This window comes from Halyomorpha halys, unplaced genomic scaffold (genome assembly GCF_000696795.3).
Source record: "Halyomorpha halys isolate HHAL.00 unplaced genomic scaffold, Hhal_1.1 Scaffold144.1, whole genome shotgun sequence".
Lineage (NCBI taxonomy): Eukaryota > Metazoa > Arthropoda > Insecta > Hemiptera > Pentatomidae > Halyomorpha > Halyomorpha halys.
Window position 1 is genome coordinate 841,474 of NW_027106983.1, and position 21,935 is coordinate 863,408.

The window sequence follows — 21,935 nt, forward strand, 5'->3', positions numbered from 1 at the left end:
TAATACAGTAATGTCTACACTACAATTCCTTAACTTTACTGGTGAACAATTCAAACATAACTTTTCCTCCAAATAAAAATACAATTTTTTTTAAGCTTGTAAGCAATTGTAAATGCCTATATTATAATTGGTCTAAGAGAAAATCCGAGATTTCTAGTCGATGAAGATCAAGAGTCCTAAGCAACTGATTTGTTTGACAGATTTATATTAATCAGGACTTTCGTGAAATATTTTAATTTAACTGTTTAATTACAATTCCGATCCTTCCATCTTGGATGAAATGGTTAAGCATTTATGTATAATCTATACTTTAAATATCGAAGAATACATTCTTAAATGAATATGTGGTCGGGATGAATAAATACAACATTATTTTGTGGAACCTTATTATATTTTATTATTTTTTTTTAGCTCTTCTAAAAAAATATTCAGGAATATACAGTATCGAAACCAACTAATCAATACCCTCCCATATCATATATCACAACTGTAATTGGAGTTAGCCATGCAAGGTTATTTATTGACTTTATTATTATTCCTATATCATTTATTTAATGCTAATAGCAAAAATTAGTTCCATGAAATATTATTGAGATTCATCAGTATTAGTCTTGAAGTAAATATGTATAGTAATAATTTGACTGATTAACCTTTATTTATAAAAGTAATTTTATTTGTAAATTTTGTATTTCACCTAAATGTTCTATTTCTGTAATGAAAACTGTGTATAGTTACTTGTCGACCTTGAAGAGTCTGCTAAGAATAGTTAGTAAGTTCTATGTAGCTGTAATATTAATAGCAAGAACCTACTCAAGGAGGATGAGAAAGACGAAGATTATTAAACGCAAAAATGTATAAAATACAAGTTAAGATTAATAAATGAAAGCATTACCTACAATGGTTTTATGTTCGAGTGTTATAAATAGCTGTAATATTAAGGACTAACTTGGTTTGCAGTAAAAATTAGGAATATATTTCCTTATGTTATTGCATCCGTTTGTACAAACAAAATTGTCATATTTTTCAAAACTATATTGTATAAGAGCTTGGTAGAAAAAAATTCCGTTATTTCACATCGATTTTGGAATACTAAAATAAAAACTACGTATAATTACGAGTAAAAATTGATGAGTCTGCCAAGTATAGTTAGGAGGAATAAAAAATGGTGACTGTTTCAAAGCATTAAAAAAATAGTTTTTCATTTGGGGCTCTACATCGTTAAAACTACCAATAACAGTAGTACAACAGTTAACTACTACTACTAATTTTTGATTAAATATTTTATGAAACGTAGCTTTTTAAAAAACTGTATTTCTGGGACTATTGTGTAAACAAATCTGTTAGTGCTCATATTTCAGTAAATTTACTCTACTTTAAACGATATTCTATCGGTTGTTCTACTGTTATTGGTAGTTTTAACGATCTAGAGCCCCAAATGAAAAATTATTTATTTTAATGCTTTGTCTCCATTTTTTATTCCTCCTAACTACTTGTCAGCGTCATCAATTTGTACTAGTAATTATACGTAGTTTTTATTTAAGTATTCCAAAATCACGAAAATAACGGACTTTTTTTTTCCACCAAGCTCTTATACTATATATTTTTGAAAAATAATGACAATTTCGTTTGTACAAAGGGATGCAATAACGTAAGGAAATATATTCCTAATTTGCAAACCGAGTTAGTCCTCTTAATATTAGAGCTATATATAACACTCAAACATGAAACCATTGTAGGTAATGCTTTTATTTCTTAATCTTAATTTGTATTTTATACATTTTAGCGTTTAATAATCTTCTTCTTTCTCATCCTCCTTAAGTCTTTTCAGCGTGGAGGAGCCTCTAACCACTTGATCCACACATCGCGGTCTATGGCAAGCATCTGCAGTGTTTAATAATGAGTTAAGAAAAAATAGGCGAAATCTCGCCTAAATTTAGTTGTTTTACTATTGACTGCTCAACCTGTCTGAATAACCTCAAATATAGAATGCATTATGCAAAATACATATTGATTTATAAATATATTTTATTGTATTATATATACAAACATATATAAAACAACAAAATATCTCCTTAAATGATTGATCCGTGAAATAATCAATACTTTTAATTCATGAGTTTAAATGATTATCTTCCTTCAATTCTTTCCGGTTGACTAATTACCATATAATATACATTTTATTTACATTATTAAAAAGGTCATGGCATTCCTTCAAAACCAAAAAAAAAAAAAATTGAAAATTGGTAGATGAATTACTATCGCAATTCATTCACCAATTTTCAATTGTGATAGTTCTGGCCCGGAAGTGTCCCTCTTTTGGGGGTTTCGTCTACTCCCTCCATTTATTTTTTTATTCTGGTTTGCGAATAGTGATGAAATAATTGTATTACTTTTTTTCTGTTTTTTAAACAAAAATGATATAGAAAACCTTATATATAGACAAAAATATAGACAACTTCGATCAATTTTTTCAATTAGTAAAATGCTACTACTTTTTTATTCATCAAATAAATTACAGATATTAAATAACATATAGTCAGTCAGCAGTTCATTAATGTAATTAAAATTGAGCTGGAATACTTTCTGAACACGTTGTTGTTGTTGTTGGTTGGGGCTTTTGGGCCTAAAACCATGAGGTCATCAACGCCCACGTTTCTCACTTTATAATTCTATTTAAAGATTTGAAATTCTTTAGATAATTGCTAAATAAGTTTAAATAATTACTTATTTTAGAATTTTTTAATACATATGACAAACTTAACTGAACACGGTGTTTATCATCTATAAAATAACGTTGGTTTCCGAGTAAATCCGACTACAGATATTTTCATATAACACCAAAATCCACGGATTATTTAAATACTTTTCCTGATAATGTTTTTTCAGGAAAGTTCAAGAGTCATTTTAACTAACTATTTCTATATAACCAGATTTAAAAAAAAAATAAGCCGTCAAGGATCAATATAGAGCCCACTGTTGCTTGTAGTAAATAAGGATTATCGGCTAATGAGCTCTAGACGGTATTTTGTAGAATATATCGATGACATACTTCACAGTAGTACCATGTACATTTCCACTAGCTTAACGAAAAATAAAAATACTGGTTTTAATTTTCCGAAAAGGGAGAACCTTTAATTGTAATATTCGTAAAGTCAGTTTAGAAATGTACTTAGCACCAGTAGTGTAGTTAGCCATCGATATAATAAGCAGTCGCTTGACTCCCTTAGCTATCGGCCTATCTTGGGATATCAGGGGCAGAATGGGAAGGGGATATTTTCTCTAACTATTTTTTGTGTTAAGTCCTCTCCTTAATTCTAAACGCCGTCGTTCAAAAACCAATAGTCATTCATTATAAGTAAATATTCTAAAGGTGACACAAGAAAGGCTTTTACCGAGGCCGGGAATGGAAGATCCATAAAAATAAAAATAAAATTGGATTTCGATAGACTGAACCTTAAGAACTAAATGAAGTATAGCTGTCAATTAGTAACACATAAAAATAACGAATATAAAAGTATGTATTTATTTGTAATTCCTACGGAATACAGTAATAAACTCAATAATAATAACTACAACTAATAAATTAATAATCATTATCGTGCAATAATCATGATCTTCGGATTATCTCGCCATATACAAGCTAGATTCAAGTTAGTAAAGTTCATTTGAACAAACATTTGGGAGATAATAATAGGCCAGAAGCTATACAGTAATAACCAAATTGGTAAACATCAACATAAACTTTTGGACTTGACCAACAAATTAATTATAGGTATCTAGTAACCTAGATCTGGGTGTTTTATATTCATTTACACATGCTATTCATATATCAATAAATATAAACCTAGTATCTCACAAAAAAAAAATTACTTACATTTTTATTAAACTGTAACATAAATATTATGGCTACCTAGAAAGAAGCAAGTTTTAATTCTTCGTCGATTGAGCGCAATATGAGTAAGATTATTTTTCCAACACTCGAGTATTGTGTGATACGAGCTCATCTTTCTAATAATGTGTAAATGTTTTGTTTTACATTTACATCTTTCTAATTTAATTTGTTTTGTTTTGCTTGGATTCGAGGTTTTCTTTCTATGGTTTTTTTTCTAACAATTTTTTGTAGTAAAAATTTACCGACTGCGACTGAAGCAGTTTTTGAAAAAAGTATGCTTACATCGAGTTACTTTTTTCCCCCTCTCGTATCCTTTTTTTGTTAGTAGAAACAAATATATACTCATATGAGCATATGTTATTACATATGCATATATATGGTGATGATATGAGAGGGTGGTTTTCATGCCGTTTTCCAATTTTAGCCACTTTTTCAGTATTGCTCGCTTTAACTAGCTTAAGTCTCTAAAATTTACTTAAAACTTTAACAAAGAGGAGAGTTTCCGTTTTAAGTAAAAGTTTCAAAGGAAGACGTCGAACTACATTGCATGACATTTTATATCTTCAACTATCCTACTAATATAACCCTGGTTAATCCGTGAACTATAGTAGTTCACTTTGTTCATTTATTCATCTGTTACTAAAAGTTAGATCTTTTTACCCAGGTTTAAGTTTTTATATTAACAACGCGAGGTACGTTGAGGTCTTTTGAATTTTTAATATAAATTCAGTGATACCAAAAAAGAAAGTAAATGTGTATTTTTCTTTACTTCGTAACTTTTTATGAGATTTATCTCGCTTAAAATATTGATTCACTTTAGTCTCACTTGTCTTAAATTAGAATTAAGCTAATAATTATATAAATACTGCAGTTAACAATTATTTGTTTTATCTATTTTCAGGGATCCGCCAGTACTAAGAGCGTACAACAAGACGGATTTAATATTAAGGCTGCCCCACGGAATCAAACTTAAGGACATAAGATGGCTTTCGGTGTGGTGTAGGAGATTTACGGTAAGATTCAAAAATCTTCGATTTATATATGATATATGACTTTTATTATTATACATGTATTGTAAATAGAGTATATGTGTTCTTTTAATTTCCAAAATAATATTTATGAAAAAAAGTTGGACCATTAAAGTCGACCCTCTGCGCTCTCTGCTATGCAACTGATAGATACGACCTATATTGTTCCTCAGCATAAAAGCGACTCCGGCCGAATTAGAGAAGACGCAAAGCTGTACTAACATCGGCCCAGATAGGACACTCACCGCGATAAATATAAAAGTTAGTAGTGCTAGCTGGGGCTGGTCCCGGACGTAGCGGCCTGGTCAGGCCAGATAGGCGGGTCTAATGCAGATCGCCGTGACTGCAGTCGGGCGATAAGGAGTAACCTGCAAGAGCACTCCAAGGCTGGAGGCGCAGTTATGCTTCTTCAATGGAGGGCTCCGATTAATCATTCCTCTGGTAATTACAATGATACATGAAGTACTTAATCTCATATCTGAGTTGGAATGTATGAGAGAGGACTAGGAAAAATAAAGCGACTCGGAAAGGTTTCGTAACGATAAATCTTTCTGGTTGTGAATTCACGAAGACTTTCCTCTCATAATATAGAGAAAAACATTAATAACAAAGATAAAAAGAGCTAATATATATAGCACAATCACAATCCAATAAAATTAAGACGTTATATAAAAGAGACGGATGGATCTATAGTAAATGAATACGAATCGGCTGTAATTTTCTGTATTATTGCTGTGATTTATTGTAAATAAATCTAATTTATAATGAGATGTAGATAGTTGACCGTAGATTAATGATTGGAGAAGTTTGTCGGGGGTACGGTCAGCAAAGAACAAAATAAATAAACAAAACCATATTTATTTATTTTATGCCGACGTTTCGACCTGAGTTTCAGGTCTTCATCAGTGGTTGTGGCGTAGGAGGTAGGCTTGCAACTGGTTGGCTATAGAGATACAAAAATATATAGAGATACTATATATTTAGTATAGAAAGTCATACAAAGCTTATTCAATAATTTAACGGACAAACATAGTCGTTGAAGGCGACCTAATGCTTGAGGTGATCTAATGCATTGGGTTGAAACTTTCTTATGCATCACAGCCACCTGTTCGATTAATTAGTAGTGTAATTTTAAATTAGGTAAAAATTAATTAAACGTCTTTGTTGCGATGGTGTTTCCATTCAAACAAAGTGCGTTCCAACTTTTGAACAACGTTTCCACAGCTTTCAGCGTTAAAGATTATAATCGTCATAATTATTCTCCTGCATGAATAAACTATAGTTGCATTTAAATAGCGGGTTTTTACGTCTATGAGGCTGGAAAAGCATAAACCAAAATTACCGCTTCGAGGGTACTGCTTACATAGATTATTTTAAAATCGTGTTAAATCTTATGGTCTAAAGGAGTATTTTCTGTTGGATGATTGCCTTTGTAAATGTTAAACAAAACTGTTGATGACGATAGTTAGGCGATTTAAAAAGAAGTCCTGGCTACATAAGTTTTAATATTTTAAATCGTTCAGAAGATAATTATGTTTGATAAATTTTACATGTTTATGTAAAGTGATAGGAATAAGTTTTAAATGTTATAAAAAATCTCCTCAGAGTTATTTGAGTGATGTAAAATGATTGTAATGCTTCGTTACTGATCAATGTAGCTTTTAAGTAACCCGTTTTTTTTCCTCATCATCTTGGTTTTATTTGTTTAATAAAAAGTATCATAATGGAAACTGACAAAATGAAAAGGTTAGGAATCTTTGATGTCATGATTAATAGCAATGAAGAAGCTCTCAAAGAAAGATAACTCTTTTGATAGGAATTTTCCCAAATTAAAACATGGAGGTTTTAATTTTCTGAGTATAAATAAGTTATGAAAACAACCTTACATTTTTTCATATGGAAATAACAAGAAGATACAATAAATTGATTTTTTTTTTTTACCTACTTTTTTTAAGTACTATTAAAATACAGAGTCAAATAAATACTAAAATTTTAGTTAATTCATTCTACTTAAATAAAATGAAAATGCTGTTTGGAAAGGTTAAGAAGAAAAAGATTATTTTTCTGTTAGATATGGAAGTTGGTAAACTAATTGATCAAAAAAAAAATGACACGAAACTATAAGAAAAAAATTGGACAAAAGATAAATTCCGAAACGATTTAGAAATTAAAAAGAGAGACGGACAGCTTCTAATTTTGGTTACATTTTAAAGAAACGCAGCAAGAAATGGGCTATTGTGGTGAGTTATTTTCTTTAATGACAAGTAGTATTTTAAAAATTGTTTTAATTTTTCAGTAACAGAGGAATTTAGGGCCGTAAAAATAAAGTTAAAATGTGGCTTTAAGAATGAGATAGGGAGGAATTAGTGAACGCTGTTTGACCATGTGTCCCTCTCTGTACAGTCATCCTACTTTTTCGCGGCAAATCTCGTTGCCTTAAACTGAAAAAAAATCTGTACCTTTTCAAAACATGTAGGGTCAGCGTTTCAGTAATTTTCAAGCAATTACTGTTTCTTGAACAATTGTGACAGTAGGAAATTATTTGTTCATGATCACGCTCAACTGTGAGGTCTTCCCCAATTATAGATACTAGGTAGGCCCAGAGGATTTACCGAATCTACAGGATTGACTCACAGCTACAGTAAAAAAATATGTAATTATCTGCTACAGCCGGATTCGATCCCGGGTCCTGGGAGTTAATAGCACGGAGCCTTACTCACTGAGCTACCCCGCTCCTTTTCATTACCTTGAACAACTTTAATTTACGTTTTAGAGCATTTGAATATCAAAATTTGAAACTTTTTTGTTGTAAGATTAGATAGTTATAGCTGTAGCTGATTAATGTTTATTTTTAAATAATAATTTTCTGAAATAAAAATAAAAACTCCTATTAATTATTAACATTTTATTATCAAAATAGTTATTGAATATCCTGCTTTAGAGGAGTTATTAAAACAGCTAAAAACATTTAGTTTCATCAAGCAGTTTTTAAATAAAATTAAAAGAAAATTTCGTGTGAATTTCGACGCCATTCAGTAAGCAAATAAACTTACTTAAAGTCCGTAAGGTTTAGCTAAACAAGGATACTTGAACTATTAGGGGTCAATAACTCTCCAATAGCCTCCTACTTATCTTTCCTAGTTAGAAAAGGAATTCCCTATCTCTCACTAAAGCACTCTTCACTAAATTGTTGAACAGGTATTCAGTTAATAGTGTAAATTAAGTGACTGTTCATTAATCTTGTTATTTTGAAGATATCTGTAACCAACAAGTGTCCAATCAGGTTTCCCGTAAACTTGAAGTTTGTTGTAGTATAGAAACAATTGTTGATTCGTCAATTTTTCTTCTTATGGTTCTGTTTTTTGTTGTTTTTTTTTGTTAATATTATTTCAAAGACTTTTGAAATACACTCGTCAATCGAATGATCAGTCAAACGGCAGGATAATTATAATTCTGTCCAATATAATTATTTTCTGTTGATTAATTTCGGATCGTATTTCTTTGGCATATCTTTTCCTTCCTAAATATAGCATATGGACCTTCTGATTCTAAAGAGTAGGTCAAAAACACTCGTATAATTTTTTTTTTCCAACCATTTGATGAATCAGATACAAACATGGTATTCCCACAGGACTACAAGACAGGTCATGTTTTTAGTCCTTGATCAATTCCATATCATGAATCATATTGATTTCTTCTTCTTGGAGGGAGGTATACTTTATTACAAAAGGAGTGTTGCCAAACTGCACTAGAAACAGAATAGTGTATGTGTATCTCTTTAAAAAACAATTATTTTCTTATAAATTAAAATACAGGATTAACAAATAAGTCCTTTCGGTTTTGTATTCATATTTTCTTTATAATACGTCGAATTTTTCTGATGCAATTAATCCCAACAGAGGATTTTTTATCCTATTTATAATATGTAAACAGTTATCTCGGTTGTCACATGTGAAGATTAGAATCTGCAGCTAAATTCAATTAATTTTAAATTTACTATCTGAGTGCCTTCTTTACCATTTGCATCCCAAAAATTCTCCGTTCTCTTGTTTTATTATAATTAAAATCTTGTGTACTTCTGGCATTATACGTATCGCTCCATAAGATATGTAAAAATCAATGAATTCCAATCATCTCTAAAAGCATTTTCCGGATTCATAAATGCGGGATAGTTTGGTCCAAAGATGAAAGATAATAAAATAATCTCTATTTACCTTCAGGTACTAGTTTTTAACATGTTTACAGTAGTTTAAGCTCCTAGTATAACCTAGTTACCAAATATACTGTTCACTGATCGCCCAGCGATACTTACTTTCCGTTTCTGTTGTAGATGTTTTTTATTAGGTGTATTTAAGGATTAAGTTACGATCACTAACTAGGAAATGAATTTATGCCAGAATAAGATTTTGGCAGGACACAATTAATGTTAAATCAAACCAGAAATTTCCTGCTGTTAAAAGTATTATTACCAAAGATTTATATGTATACATGTTTGAATCTCAAGAAAATGAAAAGAATCAGAAAAATCAGACGAAAAGAAGCAGAGAAATAGGATAAAACGAAAAAGATCCAAAAATTAAGGATCATTCCATGTAAAGGGAATGTTGTTAAACAAAAAACTGAAGATTTCATTAGAAGAACGTCTTCTTCTAGCAGATCTCATTTCATCGGGTTTTTTTTTACACGATATTAGTCCCGAAGGAAGCGAAATAAAGGTGATCTAGTTAAACCTAGATGTTCCAGCGTCATTAAATCTCCATAAAGTAGCTCTGAAACCATCTTGAAGACAAATTATATGACTCCAATTTCGTTTTTTTTTTCCCCAAGGCTTTAACACCTTGAAAAAAATAAAGTCTTATAGATTAAATTAATGATTATAAATATCATTTAATGAAGAATAATATTAATATATATATACTCATATATACAATGGTTTAGCTATAAATATATGAAATAGATTATATAATAGCACTCCAATAACTGATTCATTATATTTAAAAATAAAGGGATCATTGTCTTTAAGAAATCTGGGAAGATCATCCCCTACTGTTGTGAAGAGTTTGAATGATATTTCCAAATATTATTTGGAAAGACGGTAACTATACGTTTTTATAAGGGTGGTAGTTTTAGAAAAACGTATGTATGATAATGTTTAATTTAGGGAAAACATATTTAATGATACTGTTAGGGGATCCAAATCCTTGCGCCAGAATTGAGAAAAAGTATTATCTATGAAAGATAAAACTGATTGCCGATGACCTAAAACCACCTCCTCAGTCTCCTTTTTTGAGGTCCTCATTAAAATAACAAGAATCGGAAGATATTCCGGCCCAGGCTCGAGAAGAGTTCGCTAAAAGAGTAACTTGGACGGGACGTGGAGGTACGGGAAATGGACCTGAATGGGGAGAAGTTGTACCATTCCGGCTGATCTATTGCTCCATCTATCGGCCTTATTCATCGTCTCAAAAACAGCAAGTCAAGGTGTAATGTTCTTTCTCGGGGTAATGCGTCCACTCCATTTGCCAAGAATGAAGTTATCTGTTACCTCCGCAATAAAAAATATCGTTGGCCTTTATCTTTGATAGTATAGAGAAAAAAATAAAATCCCTTACTGGATGATATAAGGTGTATATTAAAATAAAAATCTGCTTATAAGATATTGTCTACAAATCTATTAAATCATATGAATCCCGGAAAATCTTAATACAATAGAAAAATCAATGAATAACTCTAGACAAAAAAAAACAAAACATCTAGTCCACCAAAATATGCCTAAATCAACTATTCTAGATTTTTTCTCTTACTTCTGGCTCTATCAGGTCTAATATAATTTTACATTAATATTGACTAGAATACAGCACGACTTTCTTCAAAATCCAAACTTAAAGTAATAACCCGTTATTTCAAAACAGTTATAAGAAAAACTACTAATATATATTTGGAATATTCTAAAGCAAATTTCTCAAATAGCTCTAAATCATTAACTAGTTTAGACACCTCAACTGAAAATCAAAAAATCACATTAATGTTGGCCAGCGATATTACATCTCACTTCAATATTCAGACCAAAGCTAATAAATACTCAGTTCACCCAAAAATAATTCAATGTTGATGGATTGAAAACTAAAATTGATTTTATAGTGTTCTCCTGCTTCTACTCCCAAGTCCTCCTTTTTTTCCTAATTCACAAAAATTAAAACATAGGTGTTATCCAATGGTAGTCGAAAACATAACCATTTTCATGAAAAAATCTCATTTGTATATATTTGTATACCCCCTTTATTAAAATATCCCTAAACGAACTTTAAACAATCATAGCAGGTATGGAATAGAACTGTTGCTGGAATTGGTAAAATAGACTTTATTGATGTTTTTGAGAGTTCAAGTAAAGTTGTCAACTAAAACAAATAAATAAAATGGAGCCATCTATCCATATAGATACTACTTTTTTTTAAATTAATTATTTATCTGTTTCGTAAGACAAGTAAGGTTGTAATAAAAGTGTAATAGTGGTAAAGTATTAATAGTGGTAAAAGAGAAATAATTTGACTGTGATTTTTAATGTATTTTTGACTTAATATAAATGTTTTGACCTGGGCAAAATAGCCTGTATGAAGTTTTTTAAAATGGTTAAATGATATGTTTCATAGTAAATTAAGTAGATTGTCCCTGAAGATGGCCGAATTGGCCGAAACGTTGGACGTGTAAATGAAATAAATGTTTTGAGACTATAATTTGGATAGTTTTTTGAATTATTTAGTAAAAAATTGCCAGTCTCAAGAAAGAATTTTAAGATTATAAATAAATAATGCATTTATCTAATAACTTTGTATTTATCACTACTGACTCCCATTTCGGCATATAATTCAAATTAAAGCAAAATAATTCATGATACAACTTATTATATGTATTATGTACATATTCTTCTTCTTCTTCTTTTACTGGGACCACAGGCGCTTGAAGCTTCCCTTGGCCTGCTCAACGGCCGCCAACCACCTTTCTCTATCTTCTGTAAGGGTAACTGGGATCCTCAGTTGTCGCTGATCCTGCCCCACGGCATCCTTCCATCGGCCCTTCGGCCTACCACGTTGCCGCACACCAATCCTACATCCAAGGCTTCGTTGAGTGTTCGTAACAATATGGTTTTTACAATTCATGGGGAGTCGGCCCATGAATTAACCCTCCTCCTTTATCCAGGCTTAGGACTGGCAATGGCTCGTAGCTATTTCCATTGGAGGATTTATTATGTACATATACGTGAACTTATGTGTGTGTATATGTTTCTAACCACCACTAGTACCATTTAAAATGGATATTATCATAAGTAACAATATTATGGAATATCATAAGTAATAATATTATGGATATTTCATAAGTAACAAATAAACATTACAGGTAACCTTAAAATTATCGCCCTATCTCTCTATTACCGATCATGGGCAAAATCCTTGAAAAACTCATTTTGAAACACCTATACCCCATCCTGGATTCCAATCATATAATACCTGATCACCAGTTTGGATTTCGAACATCCCACTCTACTATCCAGCAATGTCATCGTGTAGTGGACGTAGTCTCGTCTTCTTTGGAGCGCGGAATGTACTGCACGGGAGTCTTTTTCGATGTAGAACGGGCTTTTGATGGAGTCTGGCACCCGGGACTGCTTTTCAAACTCCGTAAATTCCTACCTCCTACATACTTTCTCATCATTCGTTCCTTTCTCATTGATAGATTTTTCCAAGTAAACCACAATGGTTCCTATTCATTCTCAGTCCGCTGGTGTTCCTCAAGGTAGTATCCTCGGTCCCATGCTCTACACCGTCTATACAGCTGACCTAACACTATCCTCATCACGTATGCCGATGACACATGTGTGCTCGCTGTTAATAATAACCCATTAATTGTATCCCAAAATCTCCAATCTCATATCACAGCTCTCGAAGATTGGTGTCGTAATTGGAGGATTGAGATAAATTCCAACAAATCCCATCAAATCACCTTTACCCTTCGCCGTAAACCTACTGACTGCCCTACAGTTTCATTTAATGATGTTACTCTTACCCTTGTCGAACAGATCCGCTACCTTGGACTACTTTTGGACAAACGATTAACCTGGAATCCTCACACCAGACTGAAAAAACAGGAAACTGCACGCCGATTTCGACTATTACAGCACTTACTAGACAAACGGTCTAAACTTCCAACACATTACAAAAGAGCTTTGGGGCTCCTCTCGTATTCAATCCTTACAATCCAAAATCCTTCGTAAAATCCTAAATGCTCCTTACTTTGTCACAAATAAAATCATACATAAAGACCTTAATGTTCCCTATGTAACCGGTCTAGCCCGAACCAGATATCACTCCTTCCATTATAAACTCTCTAACCACTCAAACCCCCTAGTTTCTAATCTTGCATCCTCTTCCATTCCTGACAATTCTCCGAGGCGCCTAAAAAGAAGATGGCTCGAGACCAGCTAATGTAAAATGTCATTAGAGTGCTACCAATGGGTAGTTTCTCTACACGCCTGTAACACTCCAATTTAAATTAGATCAGATTTACTAAACGTATCATAATGTACAGTTGTAAATAGCAATAAATAAATATTAAAAAAAACAAAACACCTTATTGTAATTTAAAAAATACCAAAGGTAGTAAAAGGTAATAGAAATACCCAACACGATTTATTCTTTTTTTCACAGTAAAGCACTCACTAATTCACAGTTTCTTCACTGTTCCGAGGGATCGGGAAAAAAAACTAACAACCAGAAACCAAACTCTCTAGAAACTAAAAAATGAATCAGCTACACATACTTTCGTTATGCTGTTACAGCCACCAAGATAATCATCGTATTGTATAAGATTATATATTATTTAATTTACATTACAAAATACAATACATATCCATCTAAATTTATTATGACTTTTCATTTCGAGGAAGGAGGCTTTTAAAATGAAACATCTTCTCCTAATTAGTACGAAGAAAATTAAATTGTATAAACGCACGAGGCTCCATGGAATCTAGAGGCACCGTAGTAAATTGTAAATTCTAAATATTTTAGAAAATTAGTATTTCAGTACTTCATAACTTGTCGTCTCGTTTTCCAACAAACTGAAATTAAAATTTAAACAATAAAGCATTTCAAAAGTAAATTAAAATTATATTTCGTTGAAACGAGAAATTATTTTTTTTATTGGACATTTATTCACAGGATATCATTTTTTAAAAATGAAATTAATTTTTAGCTTAGCGCTTCTAAAGCTGGTTCTCATTCTGAGATTTAAAAAATCTACTTTTTCATGAAAAATTAAAAAAAAAAAAAAAAAAAAAAAAAAGCCATTTATTAGAAATGAAACCACCCTAAACCTTCCACTATTATTTATTTATCAATACGATGAAAGTAGTATCTGCAATCACACATGAAACTATTAAGAATCTTAAAATTATTCTGTATAGATCGTTTTTATAAACAAAACAATCTTTTTTCAAATAAATTACTCTAATTAAAATCATCATTTATGTTATAAATTTTAATATTTATAAACACTTATCTTACTAAACCCAATATTATTACATGTAAATCTTTTTATTACTGTTTTTTGTTCGAGAGTTGATCGAAAGCTAAAACTAAACACATATAATATGTATAATTCAAATACTTCGTGTTAGTACACTCGTTATTTTTTCTATTATTTGAATTCCATTACAATATGTATTCTCTCCATCAGTAAAACCAAGATACAGATGAAAGGGTCCAACCTACTGATGTAAGAGAAACATAAACCAGGAAAATTATGACCTACGATAATTTAATTCAGATAATAGAAAAGAGGACGAGTGTAATAACAAGAGGATGTTTACTTACAAATATTTTTTGAATTATTTTTAGCGTTCTCTCAATTAATAAACAAAAAACTGATTAAAATTTTAGATTGAAAAACTCATAAATAATATTGGGTTCCGTAAGATAAATATTATAATATATAATACAAATGACGATTTAAATTATATTGATATATTTTGATATTTAAAAAAAAATATTGTTATGTTTATAAAAATGATTTATATAGAATTATTTTAAGATTTTTTGTAATTTTATGTATGATTGTAGATATTGATTTAAAAATGGACAGGAGTCAGAAACGTCGCCATATTGATAATTAAATTATGGTAGAAGTTTTGAGCATGGTTTATCATTCATCACTATTACCTATTGCCCACAACTGTGTGGCTGATTGTTATATCTATCAATAAATAAATCTATCAAAAAAAAAAAAAAAGTATGGTTTAATTTCCCAGACATTGTTATTTGTAGATGTATACAAATTAAAAAAAAAATGATTTTATTGAATTGAAAAAAAAAATTATTCACGTTCCCTGAGGAAAATAAAAGACAATAGAAGGAGGATATACTTCACATTTCGTAATTACATAGACAAATTAATTTCCATTTTCGTTTTTCGGTTTCATTTTGACCAAAGCCAAAACGGAATTTAATATGAACTAATGAAAGTAACGTTATTGAGAAAACACCTACGCTCGAAACATAAATCCGAGTTTTGTGTGAGTGGGTGGGGAGTGGGAGTGAGTTAGCATCGAATGCTCTGGAATCTACACGGTTGCTCTTCCCTTAACCGTTTCTTTTATCTTTAGCAAATATTCCTCTATACAATAGCAGCCTTATTTTTGTTTTTGATTGTGTTCGTCCATTGAAGGAAATGGCATTTTAACAGTATAGACTCCTAAAACCTCAAATAAATTATACGCATGTAGTATTAGAGTAACAGTTCTAAAAAAACATCATGATTTTCTTGTTTATAAATTCTATCACCCTGACCTATTGCGATAAAAAGTTATTTAATCATTCTTTTTCAATAACCAATTAAACACTTTTTTTCTACACAAGAAAGAATTTATTTAAGGTGATATTCGATCAACTAATACATAACAAGTCAATAAATGGCCTAAATTGAGGTCAAACTGTGAAATAAAATAAATATATGTCGGCTTTCTTTTACATATTTTTGGTTTAAGACCAATTTTTTTTTCTTCATCTTATTTAATAATATAGGTATTAAACTTCTTGAATTTTTTTTCTTTTTATTCAAATACTTCATGAATTCCGACGTAGGGAATATGGGCCTTTTTTGCCAACCCCAGGGAAAACTAATAGAATAGTAGTCATAATTTATTAAATAAATCAGAAATTCGTATCGATTTTTGTCTCAACACTTTATTTTTCACTAGTCCAACGTTTCGGCCATTCTAGCCATCCTCAAGGACATCTTCAATATATTTTCTTCCTCACATTAATTTAAAGTTTCTTTTGCAGGATATTCTGCCCAGGTCATTTTCTTTATTATAATTTAAAAGCCTATTTTTTAAAATTTAAAATCATTAATATTTAATTTTCCTATATAAGATTATCAACAATTAATACACTACCACATAAAATAAATTACCATGTCTCAAGATTGAAATAATATAATTAAAATAGTTATAATGTTATTCCTCTTTCGTCAAGAACCTTCTGGTATTCCTAATGGAACTAATAAATATTTAGAAGATATATAGATAGAAAGCTTATTCGCTTATTCACTTGAGCTGTAAAGGAAAACGTCACAGACAATCTTCTATGTAGTGTAGTGCAGTTTCTGGAGCCTTTTTAGATTAATGAAAATATTTACCACGAATTATTAGACAGATCTTTCTATTCCCATTACATCTTCAATCATCTGTGAGAGAATTCCTATTTGTAATCGGAGTTAATTTCTATTAAGGCTTAGCAGCCTTAGAACTTGGTTTATGGTTTACCACTTCAGTCCCGCATATTCCCTCCACATCTTACATGCTTTCCTCCATGTCTAATCTAGGACCTATTCAGTCTGATATCTTCTAGAAGATATCATTAAGTCTTAATAAAGGAAGCTCAACTCTTCTTATGGCGAGCTGGCCCGCTTTCTATTTGCCAGTGATTCCCTTATATCCTACACCTTCTTTAAGTACGTCAGTAACTAATGTCTACTTGCACTGTGTCCCCAATGTAGAGGTGACTTTGTATGACTTTTGAGCCTTTGGGCTATGAAGGACAGACTGAATATCTCCTGTTGTTTTAACATATTAAACAGTATCAATGTAGTCTGGTGTAGCTTAAATATTCGTAACTTGGTGTATAAATATCAAGTCCATCCAGAAGTCAATATCGTATGAAAAGTCCTGTAGCAACATAGTTTATGTCTAAAAATTTCAAACTTGATACCAATTTGGTTTCGTTTTTGTATGTATATATTTCATTTGGAATTCTGCCATAGGATTAAGTTCTAGTCTACCAGCACTATTCAATTCAAGCCATTGCCAAGGAATAGAAATTCTCTCACGGTGATTGAATATGTAATGGGAATAGAAAGATTTATCTAATAATCCGTGATAAATATAGTTATTAATTTAAAAAGGCTCCAGAAACTGCACTACACTACATAGCAGATTGTGTCTGTGACGTTTTCCTTTACGGCTCGAACAGAATCCCAGCGAATAAGCATTCCAACATTCAATATCTTTTCATCTCTTAGTTCCATTAGGAATACCAGAAGGTTCGACGAAAGAGGAATTCTCCGGGGTTGGCAAAAAAGGCCCATATTCCCTACGTCGGAATAGTAATTCATGAAGTATTTGAATAAAAAGAAAAAAATTCAAGAAGTTTAATACTTATATTATAAAATGAGATGAAGAAAAAAAAATTTTTTTGGGGGGGTCTAAAACCAAAAATATGTAAAAAAAAAAAAAAAAAAAAAAGAAGCCGACATATATTTATTTTATTTCACAGTTTGACCACAATTTAGGCCATTTATTCGTGATTTGTTATGCATTAGTTGATCGAATAGCACCTTAAATAAGTTCTTTCTTGTGTAGAAAAAAAGTGTTTAATTGGTTATTGAAAAGGAATGATTAAATAACTTTTATCGCAATAGGTCAGGGGGATAGAATTTATAAACAAGAAAATCATGATATTTTTTAGAACTGTTACTCTAATACTACATCCGTATAATTTATTGGAGGTTTTAGGAGTCTATACTGTTGTATGTACCTATTTTATTTGTAATTCTGCCATAGGATTAAGTTCTGGTCTACCAGCACTATTCAATTCAAGCCATTGCCAAGGGCTAAATCTTATCCCAAGGTTCCATGTGATAGAAATCTATCCTTCACGTTTGTCACGCATGAACCGATAATTGAGTAAATAGTACTACCAACTATCAAGCAGATTCTGATAGTAAGCAATGGCAATTTACACGATGTTAGTGGCTAGTCAGTAATGACAGCTTTTAATGTCACTATTACTGTCATTATCACCATCGTCGTGAATCCTCGACTGTATATTTCTGCTATCGTTTAACCTTATTCCTCATAACTCTGTTCTTAGAACGTTGCATAAGATATTGTATATGTAACAAAACGTCATTTCTAGTTTTACTTGCCGAAAATAAATGAACACTAGTAGAATTGATAAAAAATTTTGTAAAATGAAGTAGCTAATAAACATTAGTAATTAATTATAATCAAACAGAAAAATGGTCACAAGTCTGAACAAAGAAGAATATAGGAGAAAACTGAAAATGCTTGGATGCACATACACAAGCAGATTAAAAATATGTAAAAAGTGAAGATGGAAAGTGTTGTTCTAAATGTGTCAAAAATTACCGTTCCTATTTCTGCTATTTCCTCTAATTTCAGCATCGTTATAGAATTTTGTTATTTTTCATTAAATGACTTTTTACTTCATGACGGTTAAAAGTGCCTAGGCCGTATTTACGTATTTCCTGATCCTGAAGGACATTAACATATTCCTTTAAAAAAAAAATTGTTTTTAAGTACTTATTACGTTCACATAAAAAACAAACTATTGTTAGCAATAATAAAAAATGCGTAAATCGACTATTTGATTGAATAATAATAATTTATCGGGCATGTATATAAATGATTGATAAATATATAAAATAAAATGTTTTATAAATTTTTTTTGATAAAAAATTTTATAATATAAAAAAGTGATACTGTATTCACATTATGTGTTTACAATAACACCACATTTGCTTCACGTTGATTGAATATTTTGATTTATAAATGTCTAGTTCTTAAAAAATAATAAAGCTGTATTAGATTAAGTTGTGTTGTATTGTATAAAATCAGAACAAAACTATACCCGTTAACTATAGATGTTCGTAAATAGATTATAGGTTAAAGTTTATAAATAGAAGAAGGGCTGAGACTTTGATATTGAGGACAATATGAAAAGGCCTCCCTAAGCCCTCAGCGTTTAGTGAACAAATGCACCCTCCCTCGTGGTCAATCTAGCGTAAAGAAAGGAAGAGGAAACGGGCGAGAGAGCTCACAAAACTGCATTAGTGGGAGTGAGCTGCCTTAGTGAGTTTTCTTTATCGCCTCTACAATACATTTATATCTTCCGATTGTGTCTGCTTGTTACATTATTACTTACATCTTTATTGTTCTTTTCGATCAGCTGTGCATTCATGCAAACATTTTTACATGCGTTAATTATTTAACAACTAACGAGGTGTCAGTTGCTTGTATCTATGCATGTATTAACAAAACCCATCGAAATATTCACGTTTGAACTTCAAAAAAATGACAAAAATCCTTGAAAAAAGGTTGTCCTGATTTTGATTTCGCATCACAAAAACCTGGTCGTTCCTATTTTTTTAAATTTTAAATATAATTAATTATGCATTATAACTATACTAAAAAGTCTTTAAAACAGCGATTTAAGAGAAAAATGTTAGTTTTTAACAAAATCTAACTCATGTTTATATTATGCGCCCTATAAAACAGTTATTCCCTAATTTTTATAAAGATCTTAGAAAAAAAGTTGTTTTGCGAAAAAAATGACCAAACCTTTTTGTATCATTATCTTGGTGTTTTTAATATGAAAAGTTTAGGTAAATTTTATACGCTTATTTTTTTTGTCATAGTTTAGTTCAAATGTATGTTTCGGTAAAAACTAATGTTTTCTTCCAATGATCGTTATTTTTTTTAGCGTGCTTAATAGTTGAATATCCCGATGCTTTATTTTTGTATTTTTCCTTGATTTTTATAAGGGGCATTTTGGTTAATATCATTTCGCTACCTTCATCAGAACCAGAGATATAAAATAAAATATTTTTTGGACACGGCAACTTTCCGATTTTTTAGGGGCTGTTGTCTGCTAATATCTTGACTCTTCCAGTGCCAAGAAACCTCCAAAAGTTGCATTTAACTGAAGGGAAGCGTGGCTAGATAATACTCTATTTTATCTTTATTAATGACCTAGGAGTTGAAAACAGAAAATAGTTTTCAGGGCAATTGCAACATACGTCGGCAACATAACTATCAAATTCCAATTTTTCCAAGAGAGACAAAAAAATGTTAAAAAATTAAATTTCTATTAATTTGATGTGTTTTTAAAATATTATGTGCCAAAAAATAATACAATACTAAATTAAAAAAATGATAATAAAAAGGATTGGATACAGGAACAATTAGATGGTTTAGTTTAGCCCCTAAGCTGAACTTAGTCTGTCCATTTTTTGTTGCTTAGGATATTTTCCGTTTTGGCCCGTGCATTCCAAAATATTGGATATTATTTTAGGTCCATATTCTTCCATTATTCTGTTTTCGAAGTAGTACAGACATCCACTTCTCTTTACCATCAAAGAGAAGACATATGGCCAGAACACTATTTTATATTAAGTGATCATGATTTATATAATACCAAGTGTGAAAAGCATGTAAAATGGTAATGCTTTATCTAATTTTTTAATAGTTTTTTATATTAAAAATAATTCTAGCCTTGATTCATGAAATGGCTTCATATACTTCAATACTCACCATAAAAAAACATGTTATTGTAATCAAATAAATAGGCAGTTATTGATTAACATTATAAACAGTAGTAAAGCCAATATACCAATGTAATTTCTTTCTACTATCTGAAAATTTGTAAACGCTCGCCAGATAAAAATCTCACTATATGAACCTTGTAATTATTCTTAGGGGACATATGTCCCAGAATAAAGTTATTTTTTCATTCATTCATTCATTCATTCAAAAAAACGATTAGAGATTCAATTTTGAGAGTCAACAAACGACAAAAAGATTATAGTAAATGTACATAATCATCATTCTTAGCTTCCAATTTAACAATAGAAGATACTTAAATATTTGGTAGCTGAGTGAAAATACTTTAAAATAAAAATCCCGAACAACGAGGACATTTGTTCTCCGTTGTTGTTTTATTTGTAATAGGATAATCACCAGTTATAGTTAAGTGTTTTTGGCTAGGCATTGTAGAATCGGGCATATCTGGAGCCTTCCTCACGATTGCGGCCACAGTTCCCAAGGGAAGAGGCAAAGAGGCAGAGGATCAGTAGCCGGTTGGTGAGAACTGCTAAGTGAAGACGTGAGGTTGCCAAGGAGACGCAGTTGGGAGTTCCTTATTGGAGCGGGTTCGGCCGAGATATGAATTGCCTCCGCGGGAGAGCGCCCGTTAAACTCCTTCGGCTTGTTTTCTGCTCCGACCGGAAATTAGGTTTTCTCAGTGTTTCCTCTAGCCACCATCTCTGATCCCCCCCCCCCTTAATATTGTAATGCCTTCTGTATTCGTTTCCCAGTAATGAAAACTTTATGGAAGATTGAGGAACAAGTATTTTCCTAAAAACTGTCAATGAAAATGTTAAATGCTGTTGCCTTTCAGAAATAGGATTCTTAAGATGTCGATAAAAATGTTTTCTCAGTATTTACTTGATCTACAATCGCATTTAAAAGTCGAATATTATTTGTAATCAGTTAGATATTCCAAAATGACAATTAAATTATGAAACATATCTGAACAGACGCAACTTGTACTGTAAGGATGATAATTATTATACCTTGGTACACTAACTACTGATATGCATATAATGAACTATTCAAAGAATTTTGTTATGACGCTCATGCTAGCGTAGTTCCAAGATCATTCTCA

At 31.1% G+C, this 21,935-nt stretch overlaps 1 protein-coding gene across 1 annotated transcript in view; it reads left to right on the forward strand.

Moving 5' to 3' along the window:
• The window catches only part of LOC106678461 (protein Skeletor, isoforms B/C), a 178,689-nt gene that overhangs the window by 126,153 nt on the left and 30,601 nt on the right, over positions 1 to 21,935 (forward strand). The window contains exon 4 of the mRNA XM_067045329.1: positions 4,794 to 4,905. Coding sequence (XP_066901430.1) covers positions 4,794 to 4,905 — 112 coding nt within the window. The remainder of the gene's footprint in view (positions 1 to 4,793; positions 4,906 to 21,935) is intronic.